Here is a 15,226-nt window from a genome sequence, read left to right as displayed (position 1 = left end):
TAAAATCCAACCCGACTAAGACTTGTTCTTAGATTAAAAAAATACTTGGAGGGATTTATTTTTGGTGAACAAAGAGGGGTGGGGCAGGTCGTGAGGGGTGTGGGAAAGACAGAGGCAGAGAAAGCCACATGGATGACAACATGAAAAAGATTTTTAGTCTGGAAAATCCAAGTTACAGGAAGAACAAGGGCAGGGAAGCCCCTAAGAAATTTCCTATCGGGGTGATAGGCAGATAGGTTTCTGTGAACAATGTCAGTCAACAACAAATGATTATCTTTGCTCATTGTGTTATCCCCAAACCTTTGGCTTAAGTGCGATCTACCTAGGTTTTTGTCAGGGGTGGGAGTGACAGTTCTGGGATGGTGATCTGGGAGGAGGCCATTGTTCAGAGCCTGGTACACGGCTCGGAAGTATGAGGGGCCTCAGGGGAGTAGGCCAACTTGGGAGAATGTCAGCAACTGCCATTCCCATCACTGAGGGTGAGGATGTTCAGATATATTGAACTGGCTGCTGGTGGACCACTAAGAGGGAGCACAGGTGGTATTTCAACAGTTTAAGCTGGGCAAGCAGGGACCTTCTCAGCTTAGAAAATGGATGTGAAAATTAATAAAAGGAAACTTGTTTAGAATGGAGACAGGGGGCCAGCAGGGGGAGCTCTCACATCCAACCCCTGATGGTCAAATGCAGACCCAAGGAGACCAGGCGGACCTTGTAAATCCACATTACTTTACTATTTTACTAACCAGGCAGGTAGAAGAAAGGTTTCCTCCTCTCTGGGCAATAGCCTAGCCAATAAGAAACTGTCACAACTAATGAAATTTTAGGAATTTTAGGGCAACACAACCAGCCTGATAAGAAAAACTGGGAAAATTGTCAGAACTGTACATTTTCTCAGGTTTGAAATGTCTCCACGCCCACTAAGCTACCCCTAAACTCTCTACTGGGTCACTACATGATCAATAGGACTTCGTGCTTCTAGTCTTCTCTCCAATCAACCAAAATGAGCTTTTTTAAGAGTCCATTCGCTCAAGCTCACAACCTCTTAGTGGTTTCCTGTTTGCCTGTGGGAACAGCCTCAGTGTTTTAACATGGCTTAAAGGTCCATTCAGCACTGCTTGTGATCCTCCCCCTGGCCTAAACTGACCCTTTCAGATTTATCTCATGGCTGCAGCCTCCTTCATTTCCATGTTTCAGCAATACTCAACTGCTCTTAGTTTCTCAAACTTACCATACTCATGCCTCGCTGCCTGTAATACTTTTGTCACCTCTTTGCTAATGTAATGTCTTCCATTCTTGAGATTTCAGGTCTAAGTCCAAAGGAAACCTTTTTTGACCTCCTAGACCAGGTTCGATGTACCACCTAACAGTCAGTGCTTGCAGTGTAACTTAAATGTTACTGCTTTTGGGGGCATCTGAATGGCTCAGTCGGTTACATGTCTGACTCTTGTTGATCTTAGCTCAGGTCATGATCTCATGGTTTCTGAGTTCAAGCCCCACATCAGCTCTGTGTGACAGAGTGAAGCCTGCTTGAGATTCTGTTTCTCCCTCTCTCTACTTGTGCTCACGAGTTCTCTTTCTCAAAATAAGTAAACATTAAAAAAAAAAAGTTACCGCTTTTGGTCAGTTTTGAGCTTTGCTGTAGGTTTTCAAAGGGAACTATGATACGTTTTAGGCACTAGATACTCATTTTCCCCCCAATAATCCTAGCAAGTAGTCATACTTTAATATATATTTTTTTTAAAAAACAGTAATAGTAAGCCTCAACATTTTCCTTTTTTATATTAAACTGACTTTTTTTGGTTGTATGATCTATGTCCATCTCACAATTTTTATATTGATGTGAACCAATATATGCAATTAAAAACCTCCTAGTAGCCACATTAAAAAAAGATAAAATTACTATCTTTAGCCCAATACATCAAATATCAATATACCCCGCATACAAAAGCATGATCATTTATATGTAATCAAAATTAAAAAAAAATTAGTGAAATATCTTACTTTTTTTGGTACTAGATCTTTGCTATCTGGTATTGTTAGCAGCGCATATCAACTCAGACACTAAATTTTCAAAGGCTAAAGTGTAATAGTCCCCTAAAACAAAGTTTTAAGAGAAAAAATATTTTATATTGCCTCAGTTTTTAAATTTAAATAAAAAATTAAAATCAGATCCAGGGGCACTTGAGTGACTCAGTCAGATAAGTGACTCTTGGTTTTGGCTCAGGTCATGATCTTACTTTGTGGGATAGAGCCCTTCATCCGGCTTTGTGCTGACAGCATGGGACGTGCTTGGGATTCTCTCTGCCCCTCCCCCACTCATACTCCCTCTCTCTCAATAAACATTAAAAACAAAAACACATCCAGGAGTTCCAGCTACAAGATAAAGCATCACCTTAGCTCTCCCACTTAAAACCCCCTTCCCTCAAAACTTTCCCTGATTGGCTCCCTTATTTAGGTCCCAGCAAAAATGTTACTTCCTGACACATCTTCTCTTCCTACCCTAATTCTGCCTTTGTATGACCTAATCACCATTTATACCATGATGCTATTTTAGTTTATTCACAGCCATCTATCACCTTACCATTTAACTAATTACTAATTGTTCCTCTGCTCCAGCAGATGTAAACTTCATTAAAGAGGAACTTTGTCCATTTTATTCATCTCTAGAAAACTGCCTGGCACATAGTTGGCTTACAATAAATACTTGTCAAATAAAAAAAAAATAAACATTAAAAAATAAGTTCCTTGGTTGTACTAGCCCCGTTTCAGCCGTTCTATAGACACACGTGGCTAGTAGCTACCATACTGGAGACACTGTGGATAGAGATTATATTCTCTAATCAAAGATTTCTCTTTGTCTTTTCTACTCACATTTCCTAATGTTTCTGAAACCTGAATAAGGCCACTGATGACCCTAAGTTGCTGAAATTAATTCTGAGAGTTAACTAATACAGCAACTGTTTAAAAAGTATCCTATATTTTAAAAAGCCAAACTATGGGGCCCCTGGGTAGCTCAGTCTGTTGAGCATCTGACTTCGGCTCAGGTCATTATCTTGCAGTTTACGAGTTCAAGCCCCGTGTCAGGCTCTGTGATGACAGCTCAGAGCATGGAGTCTGCTTCAGATTTGGTGTCTCCCTCTCTCTCTGCCCCTCCCCTGCTCACACACACTCTGTCTAAATTAAAAACATAAAAAAAAAAAAAAAAAAAAGCCAAACTACCATTTTCATCCACAATCCCATCCCCCATTTGTAATTTTTTAGCCTAGACACATTTTTGGAATGCTATATATGTATATGTGGTAGTGCTCTAAGAAAGAGAACTATTGCTATCTAGAGTTAATCATGCCTTGAAATCTGCTTGCAAGACTGAAATATTTGGGAGATCAAAACACCAATGTTGTCTTGTAATACCCAATTATACACACACACACACACACACACACACGTGGCAGTGTGGCTGTGGTGGTTTAAAAATATGTCCACAAACTCTCACTATACCACCTTTGAAGAGAGATGAAGCTTAATACTCCTCCATTTGAGTTGTGGGCCTGACCTAGTGACTCACTTCTAACATAGAATATGGCACTCCAAGATTAGGTTATTAAAGACTGGCTTTCATCTTGAATCACTAGCTCCATGGAAATCAAGCTGCTAAGCTGTGAGCTGTCCTATGGAGACACTCACATGGCAAGGAACGGAAGGAGGTCTCCATTCCAAAACCTAGCAAGAAATCAAGGGCTTTCACCCAATGGTGTCTCAGAAACTGAGGCCAGACAATGAGTGGGCTTGGAAGGGGATCCTTCAGCCACAGGCAAGCCTGGAGATGACTGTAGCCTGGGCTGAAAACTTGACTCTAACCTCAGAAGAGACCAGAGATCAGACCACTGAACTTCGCTTCTTCCAGCATTTTTTTTTTTTTTTTTTTTTGAGAGTACACAAGTGGGAAAGAAGGGCAGAGGGAGAGAGAGATATAGAAAGATAGAAAATCCTAAACAGGCTCTATGCTGAGCATGGGGGGGTGGGGAGGCTCAATCCCACAACCCTAGATTCATGACCTGAGCCAAAATCAAGAGTCAGATGCTCAACCAACTGAGCCCCCCAGGCTCCCCTGCTTCTTTCAGATTTCTAACCCATAGAAACGGAGATGATGGTTATTGTTTTAGGCTGCTAGGATTTGGAGTAATGTGTTATGCAGCAATGGATAATTCATACAAGGGCTTATAACTTGAAAATGTTCCCCATTGCCAAATAAAACATAAATCAATTAAGATACTTATTTTCCCAAGTAACCCAAAACTGGCATACCCAAATACCCAGTTCTAGAGACGATATACTTACTAAAACCATGATGCTACTGCTCAATTTTTGAAATTAACCCTCATTATTCTTTGGAATTTTCCTTAATGGTACCAGTTCACCATTTGTATTTGTTATTTGCAGTAAATCTGGTGGTGAATAATGAATTGTTTCATTATGAATCAAGCTTAAGGCATGCTTCTAAAGTGAAAGGCTGGTGTAGGAAAAAATGCCAAGAAAAGTCCTAAGCTGGGGCGCCTGTGTGGTTCAGTTGGTTAAGTGTCTGACTTCAGTTCAGATCATCATCTCAGTTTGTGGGTATGAGCTCCACATCGGGCTCTGTGCTTGACAGCTTGGTGCTTGGAGCCCACTTTGGATTCTGTGTCTCCCTCTCTCTCCCTGGCCCTCCCTGGCTCACGCTCTCTCTCAAAAAAAAAAAAAAACATTAAAAAAAAAAAAAAAGTCCTAAGTATGGTTGATATAACACCAGCACAATCAAACTAAGTGTGTATTCCTAAAATGACTACCTTGAATAATGGTACTAATCTGAATGTATAATTTTTGAAATTCTTCCTCTCCTGCAAGGTCAGTACTTCATAGTTGTATCTCATAGGATGGGTATATCAAACCAGATTTTTAAAAAACCATAATATACATTGGGCACTTGTATTCTTCGTGATAGTTCTATTAAAGGCTTTGTTTGAAATCAGTGGAAATGACCACTAGATGCCACTGTTGTTAAGGTTTAAAAAAAAAAAAAAAAAAAAAAAAAGGGATGAAAGAACATTTCAGAAACAACCTAAGTCAATTTTCATGTCATAATAAGCACCAGAACAGAAATTGTTGGATGATGTCAATGAAGAGCCAAGAACTTTTTTCACTACACATAAGTTTATTGTGAAAGTAAATTAAACATACAAACATACAATATGGCTAATGGTGGCAAAAGCAATCTGGCAGCTTAAGGCAAGTTTTAATGGAGATGAAAAAAAGATGATGCAATGATGTAATTTTGTTTAAATATAGATCATGGAAAAATATCAAATTGCATCAATAACTTAATAAAAGTTTTCAAAGCCTGCACTACTGGAGAAAAAGGGCTTATGATCTTAATGCCAGCATTAAGACAGATGGAAACAGCACTGTGCTAAATGACAGGAAGAGTCGAATATTTACAGAAGGGTGGCAATATGAACATTTAATAACATTTGATCTTAGTTACCGGTGGAATGAAAGCCCTTAGCTAGAAGCAGTAGAGGAAAATGTACCATCACCATCATGTTATTAAAAAAATTAAGTGCAGAAGTCAAAAAACCAAGGAGCTCTGTGATAAAGTAACCTTAAAACACCACTTTAAGGGCCACTTAAAAGGTGATTCCCTCAGGGGAAATTAGGGCACTGAGTGTGTAAACATGTGAACTGCACAACAACAAATACCAACCAAATTCATTCATAGTACTTAGTTACACAAGATCAGCATGGTCTGTTATGATGCATTATTGTTTATAACAATTTAAACACACTCCTTACCATGCATGACTTCAAATATATAACAAATATTTTTATTCTGAGATACAGGATATGTTTATGAATCATAAGACCTATATATACAATGAAAGTCACACCTCCCTCATCAATCGTGTGTGTGTGTGTGTGTGTGTGTGTGTGTGTGTGTTTTAAATGCGATGACCTTATTCATACTTCAGTTCCTTTTCTGAATTGACCATGTCAGTTTTTCACTCTTTAAAATAATGCCATTCTATTACGATAAAATATATTTTTGCAAAAATTCAGAAATGTAGTAACATTTAATGAACGTGACCATGAAAAATATTTGTAAGGAGGTTCCAAATGACTTAGCACTTTTTTCCAGTCTTGTATTAAAAAAAAAAAAAAAAAAAGTTGCATTCAATTTGATAGTGAGCCTATTTTAAAAATATTCTTATACTAATTCATCTCAAAAGGTTCTATTAATAGTTCTTCTGGAAAATACCATATATATAACCTGTGAGGTTTTTCCCAGAATAATTAATGAAGAAAATGTATCCTCTGCACAGATGAACATTTTCTCTCTAAGACTAATCTTTCATCACCCAGCATTGTTTTTACAAAAGCATGCATTATAAAATACACATAAAAGCAGCTATCTTAAACATGATTTTAATACAATATTACCTTGGTAGCTGATTCATCACTGTCTCCAGTTTAATATGCTGTTACATACATGAAGGAGCTCCAGTATCCCTTTTCTGATTGACTTAAAAAAAAATCCCTGAATAAAACAGAAGCCAGCCTGTGACTTCTTTAGGCATTTCAGTAGAGTATTACCATCTATGGAGAGTATCTCCACACAAACTCATGATTACAGAACAGAATGTAAAACAGATCCGGGGCAGATTAGAGTTAATACCAATTAAAATTTTTTATGTTTAAGGAGGAAAGAAAAAGGAGCTGATTATCAACATTTAAAAGGATACTGCAACTTTAACAACTGTAAACTTTGTGTTAAAAGGCTGTGGCAGACAGCTCTATGCTACTAGGTCTTTAGCTTGTAAATAATGCAAACACATCAGCAGTTTTAAAATGCCATAGACTATAAAAACACAGAAACAAAACAAATAACCAAGAATGTCTATCTAAAATGAAGCTGTGTAACCAACACATCTAAAATTCCAAAAATAATTAGAACAACCAATTAGGGGGAAAAACCCTCTGAAAAAATTTTAATTTCTTGACTTGTTTTTAAATGACATAAACTTTTAAATTAAAATGGAGGAAAAGAGCTTTACAAGTGGATAGTTTCAACTCATTTAAAATAATGCCAACAAGGTAAGCTTGCATAGAAAAAAATGTCAAATTACTGGCTACATGCATACAAAATTAGAAATGCAGGTATTATAATCATAGTGCAAAACCATGGCAGTTTGTGATGTCTTGTTACTGCCTAAGGTTGAGAAATAGACTGCGGTACCTCCAGTTATCACAGTTTCTGGTCTTTTAATGATTATTTCTGCTGACTAGAAACAATGTAAATGTAAAGATAGGTGGGCACATCTACTGTGCTAATTAACGAAGTTTGAGGTCATCACCACCACCTAAATTGGAACCAGGACTAGGGTCTTGTTGTCTTCTTGCCTGCAATGACAAAATTATAATTTGGGGTCAAAACATGTTTTGAAAATCAAAGTGCTAGATAAATACAGTATAAGACACAGTAGCATTTAAAAAATGTTTACAACCATCTTTACATGTAAGAGGAAAAAGAACAATTTAAATTATGTATTAAATATTTTGCTAAAGTTTCCAAAAAACCAAGAATAAAAATCTCATTATATTCAAAAGAACATTATCAAAATATGTACTATGTATAAAAGAACAACAAATCCATGTTTATAGTTTTTGGACTACAGAGTTAAACACATCATCCATTTACCTTAGAATCAAACTTCCCCTTTGAATAATAGCTGACACTTATTGAACACGAACTATATCCGGGGCACTGTTCTAAGCACTTTTCATAGATGAACTGATTAAAACCCTGTCAGCAACCTATAACATAGGTGCTACTGTTTATCTATTTTATAGTCACACAAAAGTATAGAGTCTACCAACTGTATGATTGAATAATGTAGTAGTGAATTTCATCTTACACAATGCCATCTCTGCCAACCAAGCTGTAACTAAAAATCTCTACCTCCAATAATAAAATCATTACTATGGATAAAGAATTGGCTTAAAAGCAAAAATGGATACTCTTAGAGCTTCCACTAAGAAGAATTGCTTCAAAGAGGTCACAATCTAAGAGTACAAGTAAACAGAATTTTAACTCCTTTGGTTATATACATCAAAATTGAAAGGCCAGGTTCTATTTTTCCAATGTAGAAATAATGGACATGACTGTATTTACAAATACCTTTATATGATTGCATAAATATGGAGGAAAGAAAGGAGTACAACACGAAAATTTGTTATTTAATAAGTGCAATTCTTAAAAAATAACCTTTCCCCCCCCCCCCAAAAAAAAAACCAAATGCAATTCTTAATGAATAAATTTGAGTAAGGGCCAGGCACCTGGGTGGCTCAGATGGTTGAATGTCCAACTCTTGATATTGGCTCAGGGCATAGTACCAGGGTTATGGGATTGAGCCCTGTGTGGGACTCTGTGTTTAGCATGGAGCCTACAAAAGATTCTCTCTCTGACTCGTGCTCTCTCTAAAAATATAATTTTTTTTTTAATAAAATCTAGGAGTGCCTGGGTATCTCAGTTGGTTAACCCCCAACTTCAGCTCAGGTCATGATCTCACGGTTTATGAGTTTGAGCCCTGCATCAGACTGTCTGCTGTCAATGCAGAGCCCGCTTTGTATCCTATCCCCCTCTCTCTGCCCCTCCCTCCTCATGCTCTCTCTCAAAAATAAATAAACATTAAAAAAATAATAAAATAAATTGAATAAAATTCAAAACAAAACAAAATAGGGAAAAAATTACAGTCCCTGATCCATTTACATACACAGAAGTATTTTTATAACAGTATTAACAACTAAGAGGTTAGACAATTATAAACACTGAGGTTTTCAAGTTTCACTTTAGAATAAACATTTCTAGTTAAACTGATGGCGAATTACTTAATAGAGCACATCTAACAACTAACAGGTCCTGCATGACACTCTCTGCCACTATTAAGTTTTTATGGAACCTAGTACCCCTGTGGTTTACATACAACATTAACTCTCAGTGTCTTTCACAAATTCCAATGTGTGTTTCCTACATAAGCTTTCTTCAGGGACTACAAATGTCAGTGGAGCACAAATGTCTGACTGTATATAGAACCTGTTTCCTTCAGCAACCATGGTTAGATGATATTATACACAGGCAACTCCATTTTACCAGTAGTTCAGGCACAAAAGCCTGAGGTCACCCTAACACCTCTTTCTCTCACACTCACCTTTAGATTCTAACAGCTCTACATTAACCATATTCTGCATGTGACCACTTCTAACTGCCCCCACCTCTCTCACCCCAGTCTATGCCACCACCATTCTTAATCTGGATCTTCTCTGGAGTCACCTCTGATATATGCCAGTAGCTGAGACTTCTTCAAATTACCTATGCAATCTTTAGCTAAATGGAATACTGTACTATTATCGCCAACTGATTCTTCATTGTCTGTTTTTGGCAACAAATCTAACCAAAATCTAACCAAAAGTTGAAACAGTCTCATTTCAGTTCTTAAGATCTAAAACAGTTGTTACAGAAAGAGCATCCTTGACCTTCAAACAAGCATCTAAACAAATCATACTTGTACCGTATGATCAAGTTTTAGTCAGAAGCTCCAGCTGTGTCATTTCTCAAGAGGGTTCTGTTTAGACAGAAACGAACCTTCCTTGTTACTTTCAAACAAATCAAATAAAACCCAACACTAACTTCTGTAGTCCTTCTTAGAAATATTGATAGGAGATTTTAACTATTTTTTATTAGCATACTGCTCACTGACTGAATTTTAGCCTATTTCTTTCAATTAACTAGTCAGGTTAAAGTTACACTGCATGGTACAGACTGAAAAACCAATGGAATGCATATTCACCAAAAACAAAAACAAAACCAATTTGAGTTTCCATGAAGAATCAATGTTAAATGTAGTGTAAGGATGGATCGATTCTGTAAAATCAGAGATGGTGATTTAAGCATCTGGTTTCAGTCAATGAAGGTTAGAAAGGGGCTGAGCAGTGAAGAAACACTGAGAAAAATCAATCCTAATTATATATTTACAAATCACTATTAACCTACCAATAATACTTTGTGAAAAGGATATTTCAGCTTTGGTCTTGAGATAAGAGTAGTTATCTTAATAATGGGATGACTTCAAATGAGTGACAGCATGTCAGCAGCAGTCATCAGCAGCTGGAGTTCTCCTTTCTGGTCATGGCTGTGCAGAAGTTGCCAGGGATTTGTTTGTTTAAAATATATTTTGGTAAAGGCATGAGAGGAGTAAAGTTGTTTTGCTACTTATTTGTGTTCGCGGTTTCCATTTACATTGTGAAGATGGAGTCAGAAAGATGTAAGGGAAGACACTGTGAGGGAAAAGCAAAAATAAGATAAATACAGACAGCGGGGGAAGTCAATAGCGGGAGAGCAGGAGAGGAGTAAGAGCTGGAGACTGGAATGAAATTTAATGCTCGCAGGGAAGAGGTATGGGCTGTCACATGAAGGAAATAAGCACAGAAAAACAGATTTATGTTCAGTGAAATAGCTTCCATAAGACCGGAATTCAACAATTGGATGAACTGCCTTGAGAAGCAGTGCTTTCTATTGTCGTAGTTTTTAAAACTTTTTTTTAATGTTTATTTTTGAGAAAGAGAGAGTGTGGGTGGGGTAGGGGCAGAGAGAGAGGGAGACACAGAACCCGAAACAGGCTTTAGGCTCTGAGCTGTCAGCACAGAGCCTGATGCGGGGCTCAAACCCACAAACCATGAGATCATGACCTGAGCCAAAATTGGACGCTTAACCACCCAGGCGCCCCTACTGTGACAGTTTTGTAATGAGAGCTCAATGTTTTAGAAGGAATTCTATGAGTAATCAGTTAGACTAGATGGTGGCTAAGAAACTCTCTGAACTCTATTATTCTACCAGCATCAAGTCCATAATTTCTAGTTTCTTTTTCCTCTGTCAATCCACATGTGCACTTGATTCTAACTTTTTATTAACAACTATTTCAGAATAGTTTTAATATAAAGCAGCCTGTTCAGGATACAAATATGTTTTTAATATTTATAAAGAAGTAATCTAGACACTTTACTACAGACCTCCTACTACCAGTTGCTCCTGTTTTCTTTCTTTCAACATGCTATTGCCCAAACAGTTTTGAGGAGGCAGTCATGAGATGAGTCCAAAATGTAGAGAAAAAGAATAGTCACCAGGCACTGGAGTTTTCCCTACTGGCCAGGGCTGTGCAGAAGTAGCCAAGAGCAGGGATACCCAAATAAAAATGAATAAAACTTCTTGCATGATTTCCACTCTTTTATTATCAAGATCATCAAAATCCTGAAAACTCGTGAGAAAATGCCCTAATATCTCAAAATAGCTTCAACTTACTGAGTATATACTGTGTTCACACACTGTGCTTACTATTTTATATGTCTGACACTTGACTCAACGTCAGAACACAGAATCACAGAATTTTAAAGTGTCAAAGTATGTCAGAGATTTTTAGTTCAACTCTTATCTGACAGATGGTAAGCCTATGACCAGGAAGGTTAAGTGATTCCCCAAGATTTCACAGTTAGCTGGTGGCAGTCAGAACTTTAAACTCACAATCAGCATTAATGTCAACCTAAGTCATGGCTATTTCTTCCAACTGCTAAAGCTGGATGAGACATAAAGGAGAAATTTTAAGTGCTAGTAATATGACAGAAGGGAGTGTACTTTCTCCAAACTCATTAAAAAGGTAAAAACCAAGTCAGCAGACAATCATAAACACTTGTCAGGTAAGGAGAATGCAAGAGCTGATCTAATGGGCATGTAAAAAAATATAGTTCTGGGGTGCCTGGGTGGCTCAGTTCGTTAAGCATCTGACTGTTAATCTCAACTCAGGTCTTTTATTTTTTAAGTTTATTTATTTTTTTGAGAGAGAGAGACAGAGAGAGCAAGTGGAGGAGGGGCAGAGAGAGAAAGAGAGAATCCCAAGCAGGCTCCACACTATCGGCACGGAACCCGATGTGGAGCTCGAACTCACGAACCAGGAGATCATGACCTGAGCTGAAACCTAGAATTGGACACTTAGCTGACTGAGCCACCCAGGCGCCCCAACTTATTTATTTTTTTAATTAAGGAAAAAAAGTTTATTTTTGAGAGACAGAGTATGAGCAGGGGAGGGGCAGAGGGAAAGGGAGACAGAATCCGCAGCAGGCTCCAGGTTCTGAGCTGTCAGCACACAGCCCAATGTGGAGCTCAAACCCACAAATCGTGAGATCATGACCTGAGCTGAAGTTGGATGCCCAACTGACTGAGCCACCCAGGTGCCCCTCTCAGCTCAGGTCTTGATCTCAGGGTCACGAGTTCAAGACCCATGTTTAGCTCCATGGTGGAGTGAAGCCTACTTAAAGTATGTATGTATACATATACATATGTGTATATATACTTCTTATAAAGTATACAACTTTAGGAAAACTTTACAAATAAAGTGACATTTCAATATAAAAGAGATAGTAGAAATAATCTACATTTCTGAGCGTGGACTGGGATGGCTCTGCCACTTTAGCTATGTGATCTTAGACAAGTTTCTTATTCTCTTTCAGCCTCAGTTCCTCAAAATGGAGACACACCTTGTAAGAGTGCTTTAAGAACCAAGTGTAAAACAAATATTGTGGTGTATACTGCCTGGCATGCAGTAAGTACTCACGCTGTCATTATCACAACAAAGCTGCTCATCACTTCCCAATTTATCTATAGGAACATTTGCAATGTTAAAAAAAAACACAACAACCCTGTATATCCTGCAGATAAGAGTAATTTTTAAGAAATAAATAAGGTTGGAACAAAATAAATCTTAATGGAGTTTTGCATCTCCTATGCTAGAGAGCAAACCAAGACTGTCTTTCTGTCTCAGTGTGGGAGACCGCTGATCTAGCACCCTCTTCCTCCTTGTCAATCCCCTTCTGATTCTCATTCTCAGTCTGAGTTCATATTCCCACTTTACTCTCATCTACTTACTGCCTTTACCAGAAGACACGTCAGGAAGGCCTAGGGTAGACAGATTTTTATGTTAGTTTGTCCTCACACAAAAAAGAGTGTTGGTGCAGTTAAAGTGATTTGAACACTCAAGTCTGTGGGAATTTAAAATAGTGGCTGAGATTTTTCTTCTTGGACCACACAGAATCGAAGGCTCCAAAAACATACAAAACAAATATAAAAACCACATAAAGCCTTTTGCCTGTTTTTATTTCCAAATAGTTTCCACCTAAAATTCTCCTGTGATTTGAATTGTATTAAAACTGCCTATAGTAAAATAAGCAATAATTATTTACTCATTCTCTGACATTAAAGACAAGAATTTATTTGCTAACACTTTATAAACCAACCAGATGAAAGCATTTTCTACATAACGACAGAGAAAATCTTTCAGCACCCTGTCACCATGCAGCCGAATTAAGAACCAACAGCTTTAGAAAGTTAAGAGGCCAATCAACTTGAAGGCAGTCTCTAGACAGGGAGTATACACGAGCTGCTACCAAACAGATAATGGAGGCATCTTTCCAATTTATTTATGACCAAAGCACTAATTCTGTCCTTTATGAATCTCAATCTTATTTCACAAAAATCCCAAAGTAAGGCATTTGAATTCCAGCTGTACAGATATGTGACCTGAAGAGAACCGTCATCAGTAACACATCAACATTTTCAAATCATGGAAGGATTCTCAGATAACAAAGTACTTGCCTCCTTTCATGTGGCAACAGACAGGAATGAGAGGCATTTCACAGAAGAAATGCCTGTGATTATTTTTTCTTTTTTTAACATCTAATTTTTATTAAAATACAAGAGAGTGCACAGATCATAAATATGTAACTTGATGAATTTCCCACTAAGTGAACACACCCATGTAACTAGCACCCAGATCAAGAAATACAGTATTACCCAAACTTGGGAAGTTCCTCTTGTGCTCCCCCCACAACCCCCTAGTCACTACTCAATCAAGGTAACTGCTATCTTGACCTCCAACAGAACCCAGAAAAGTTTAAAGCCCTTTACTACTGTTAAAAACCAAACAACCAACACCAGAATATAAAATAGCTCGGCAAAAGATCTGACTTTCACAGTTTAAAGACAGGATATGCCTGCTTTTATTGCTACTCCAGAAACACTGTGAACCAAAGTGAGGAAGTGAGCCCATTTTAAATGTCAGATACTGAGCTAGGCAGCAAACTGGGAAGTAGGACGTTAGCTGTTTTACAGATGAGACTCACAAGGATAAGTAACTTTTCTAATGTCACAAGGCAACAAATAGTGGAGCCAGGATTCAAAATCAGAGCAATCTATTACAAACCTCATGCTCATTCTACTACATCAAAGGTTTTCAAGTTATATTCTGCAAGCTACTGGGTTCCATGAAAACACCCTGGGACTACAGAAGGAAAACAGAATAATCCCTACCCCCATTTCATCCAGAACAATGCCTCTTTTATCTATTATTTGGGGTTCTCTATAAAATTTCAAATGAAGGAAGGATTTCACATTTTTAGAAAAAACCCATATGCCAGAGAATACATATAGCAAGTTCTAGACTCTTCTAGTTGCATCATTTTGTGTTAACACTAAAAACAACACCTCCCCCCCCCAAAAAAAACCCTTTCTTTCCTAAAGAGGTAATAGATGCACATGATACAAAATTCAAAAGGTATACAAGATAAACAGTGAAAAGGAATCACCCTCCCATGTGGCCCCCAGTTTTCAATTAGTTGCCTACATATCCTACTAAAGAGAGACTATGTATATATTCAAGCAAATATGTGTATGTACTCTTTTTTTAAAAATACCCAAACGGTAAAAGATGTTATGTACCTTTTGCATACCATTTTATTGTACACCAAAGATTTAACAGTATTTGGATAAGGTTACTAACATAAACAATGTTTCTTCATTTTACTATAGTTTTTCATTTGCCAAATTAGTAATAATCTGCTATGACCTCTGAAAGGTAAAGAAAATATCATATACTGGGGCACCTGGGTGGCTCAGTGGGTTAAGCGTCCGACTTCAGCTCGGTCACAATCTCACAGTTCGTGAGTTCAAGCCCCGCGTCGGGATCTGTGCTAACAGCTCAGAGCCTGGAGCCTGCTTCGGATTCTGTGTCTCCCTCTTTCTCTGCCCCTCCCCTGCTTGCACTCTGTCTCTCTCTCTCAAAATAAATAAACATTTAAAAAAAAAAAAAAAAAG

At 37.7% G+C, this 15,226-nt stretch overlaps 1 protein-coding gene across 2 annotated transcripts in view; it reads right to left on the bottom strand.

The window, feature by feature from the left end:
• Nucleotides 1-5,168: 5,168 nt before the first annotated feature.
• Nucleotides 5,169-15,226, bottom strand: part of CBFB (core-binding factor subunit beta) — a 55,920-nt gene continuing 45,862 nt past the window's right edge. For both annotated transcript variants that reach the window (XM_060650560.2, XM_060650559.2), the window contains exon 6: nt 5,169-7,431. In XM_060650560.2, coding sequence (XP_060506543.1) covers nt 7,409-7,431 — 23 coding nt within the window. In that variant the 3' untranslated portion in view covers nt 5,169-7,408. The remainder of the gene's footprint in view (nt 7,432-15,226) is intronic.

The sequence above is a fragment of the Panthera onca genome, chromosome E2, assembly GCF_046562875.1.
Source record: "Panthera onca isolate mPanOnc1 chromosome E2, mPanOnc1 haplotype 2, whole genome shotgun sequence".
NCBI classification, from domain to species: Eukaryota; Metazoa; Chordata; class Mammalia; order Carnivora; family Felidae; genus Panthera; species Panthera onca.
Note: the sequence above shows the minus strand (reverse complement) of the source record. Positions and strands in the feature narration are given on the sequence as shown.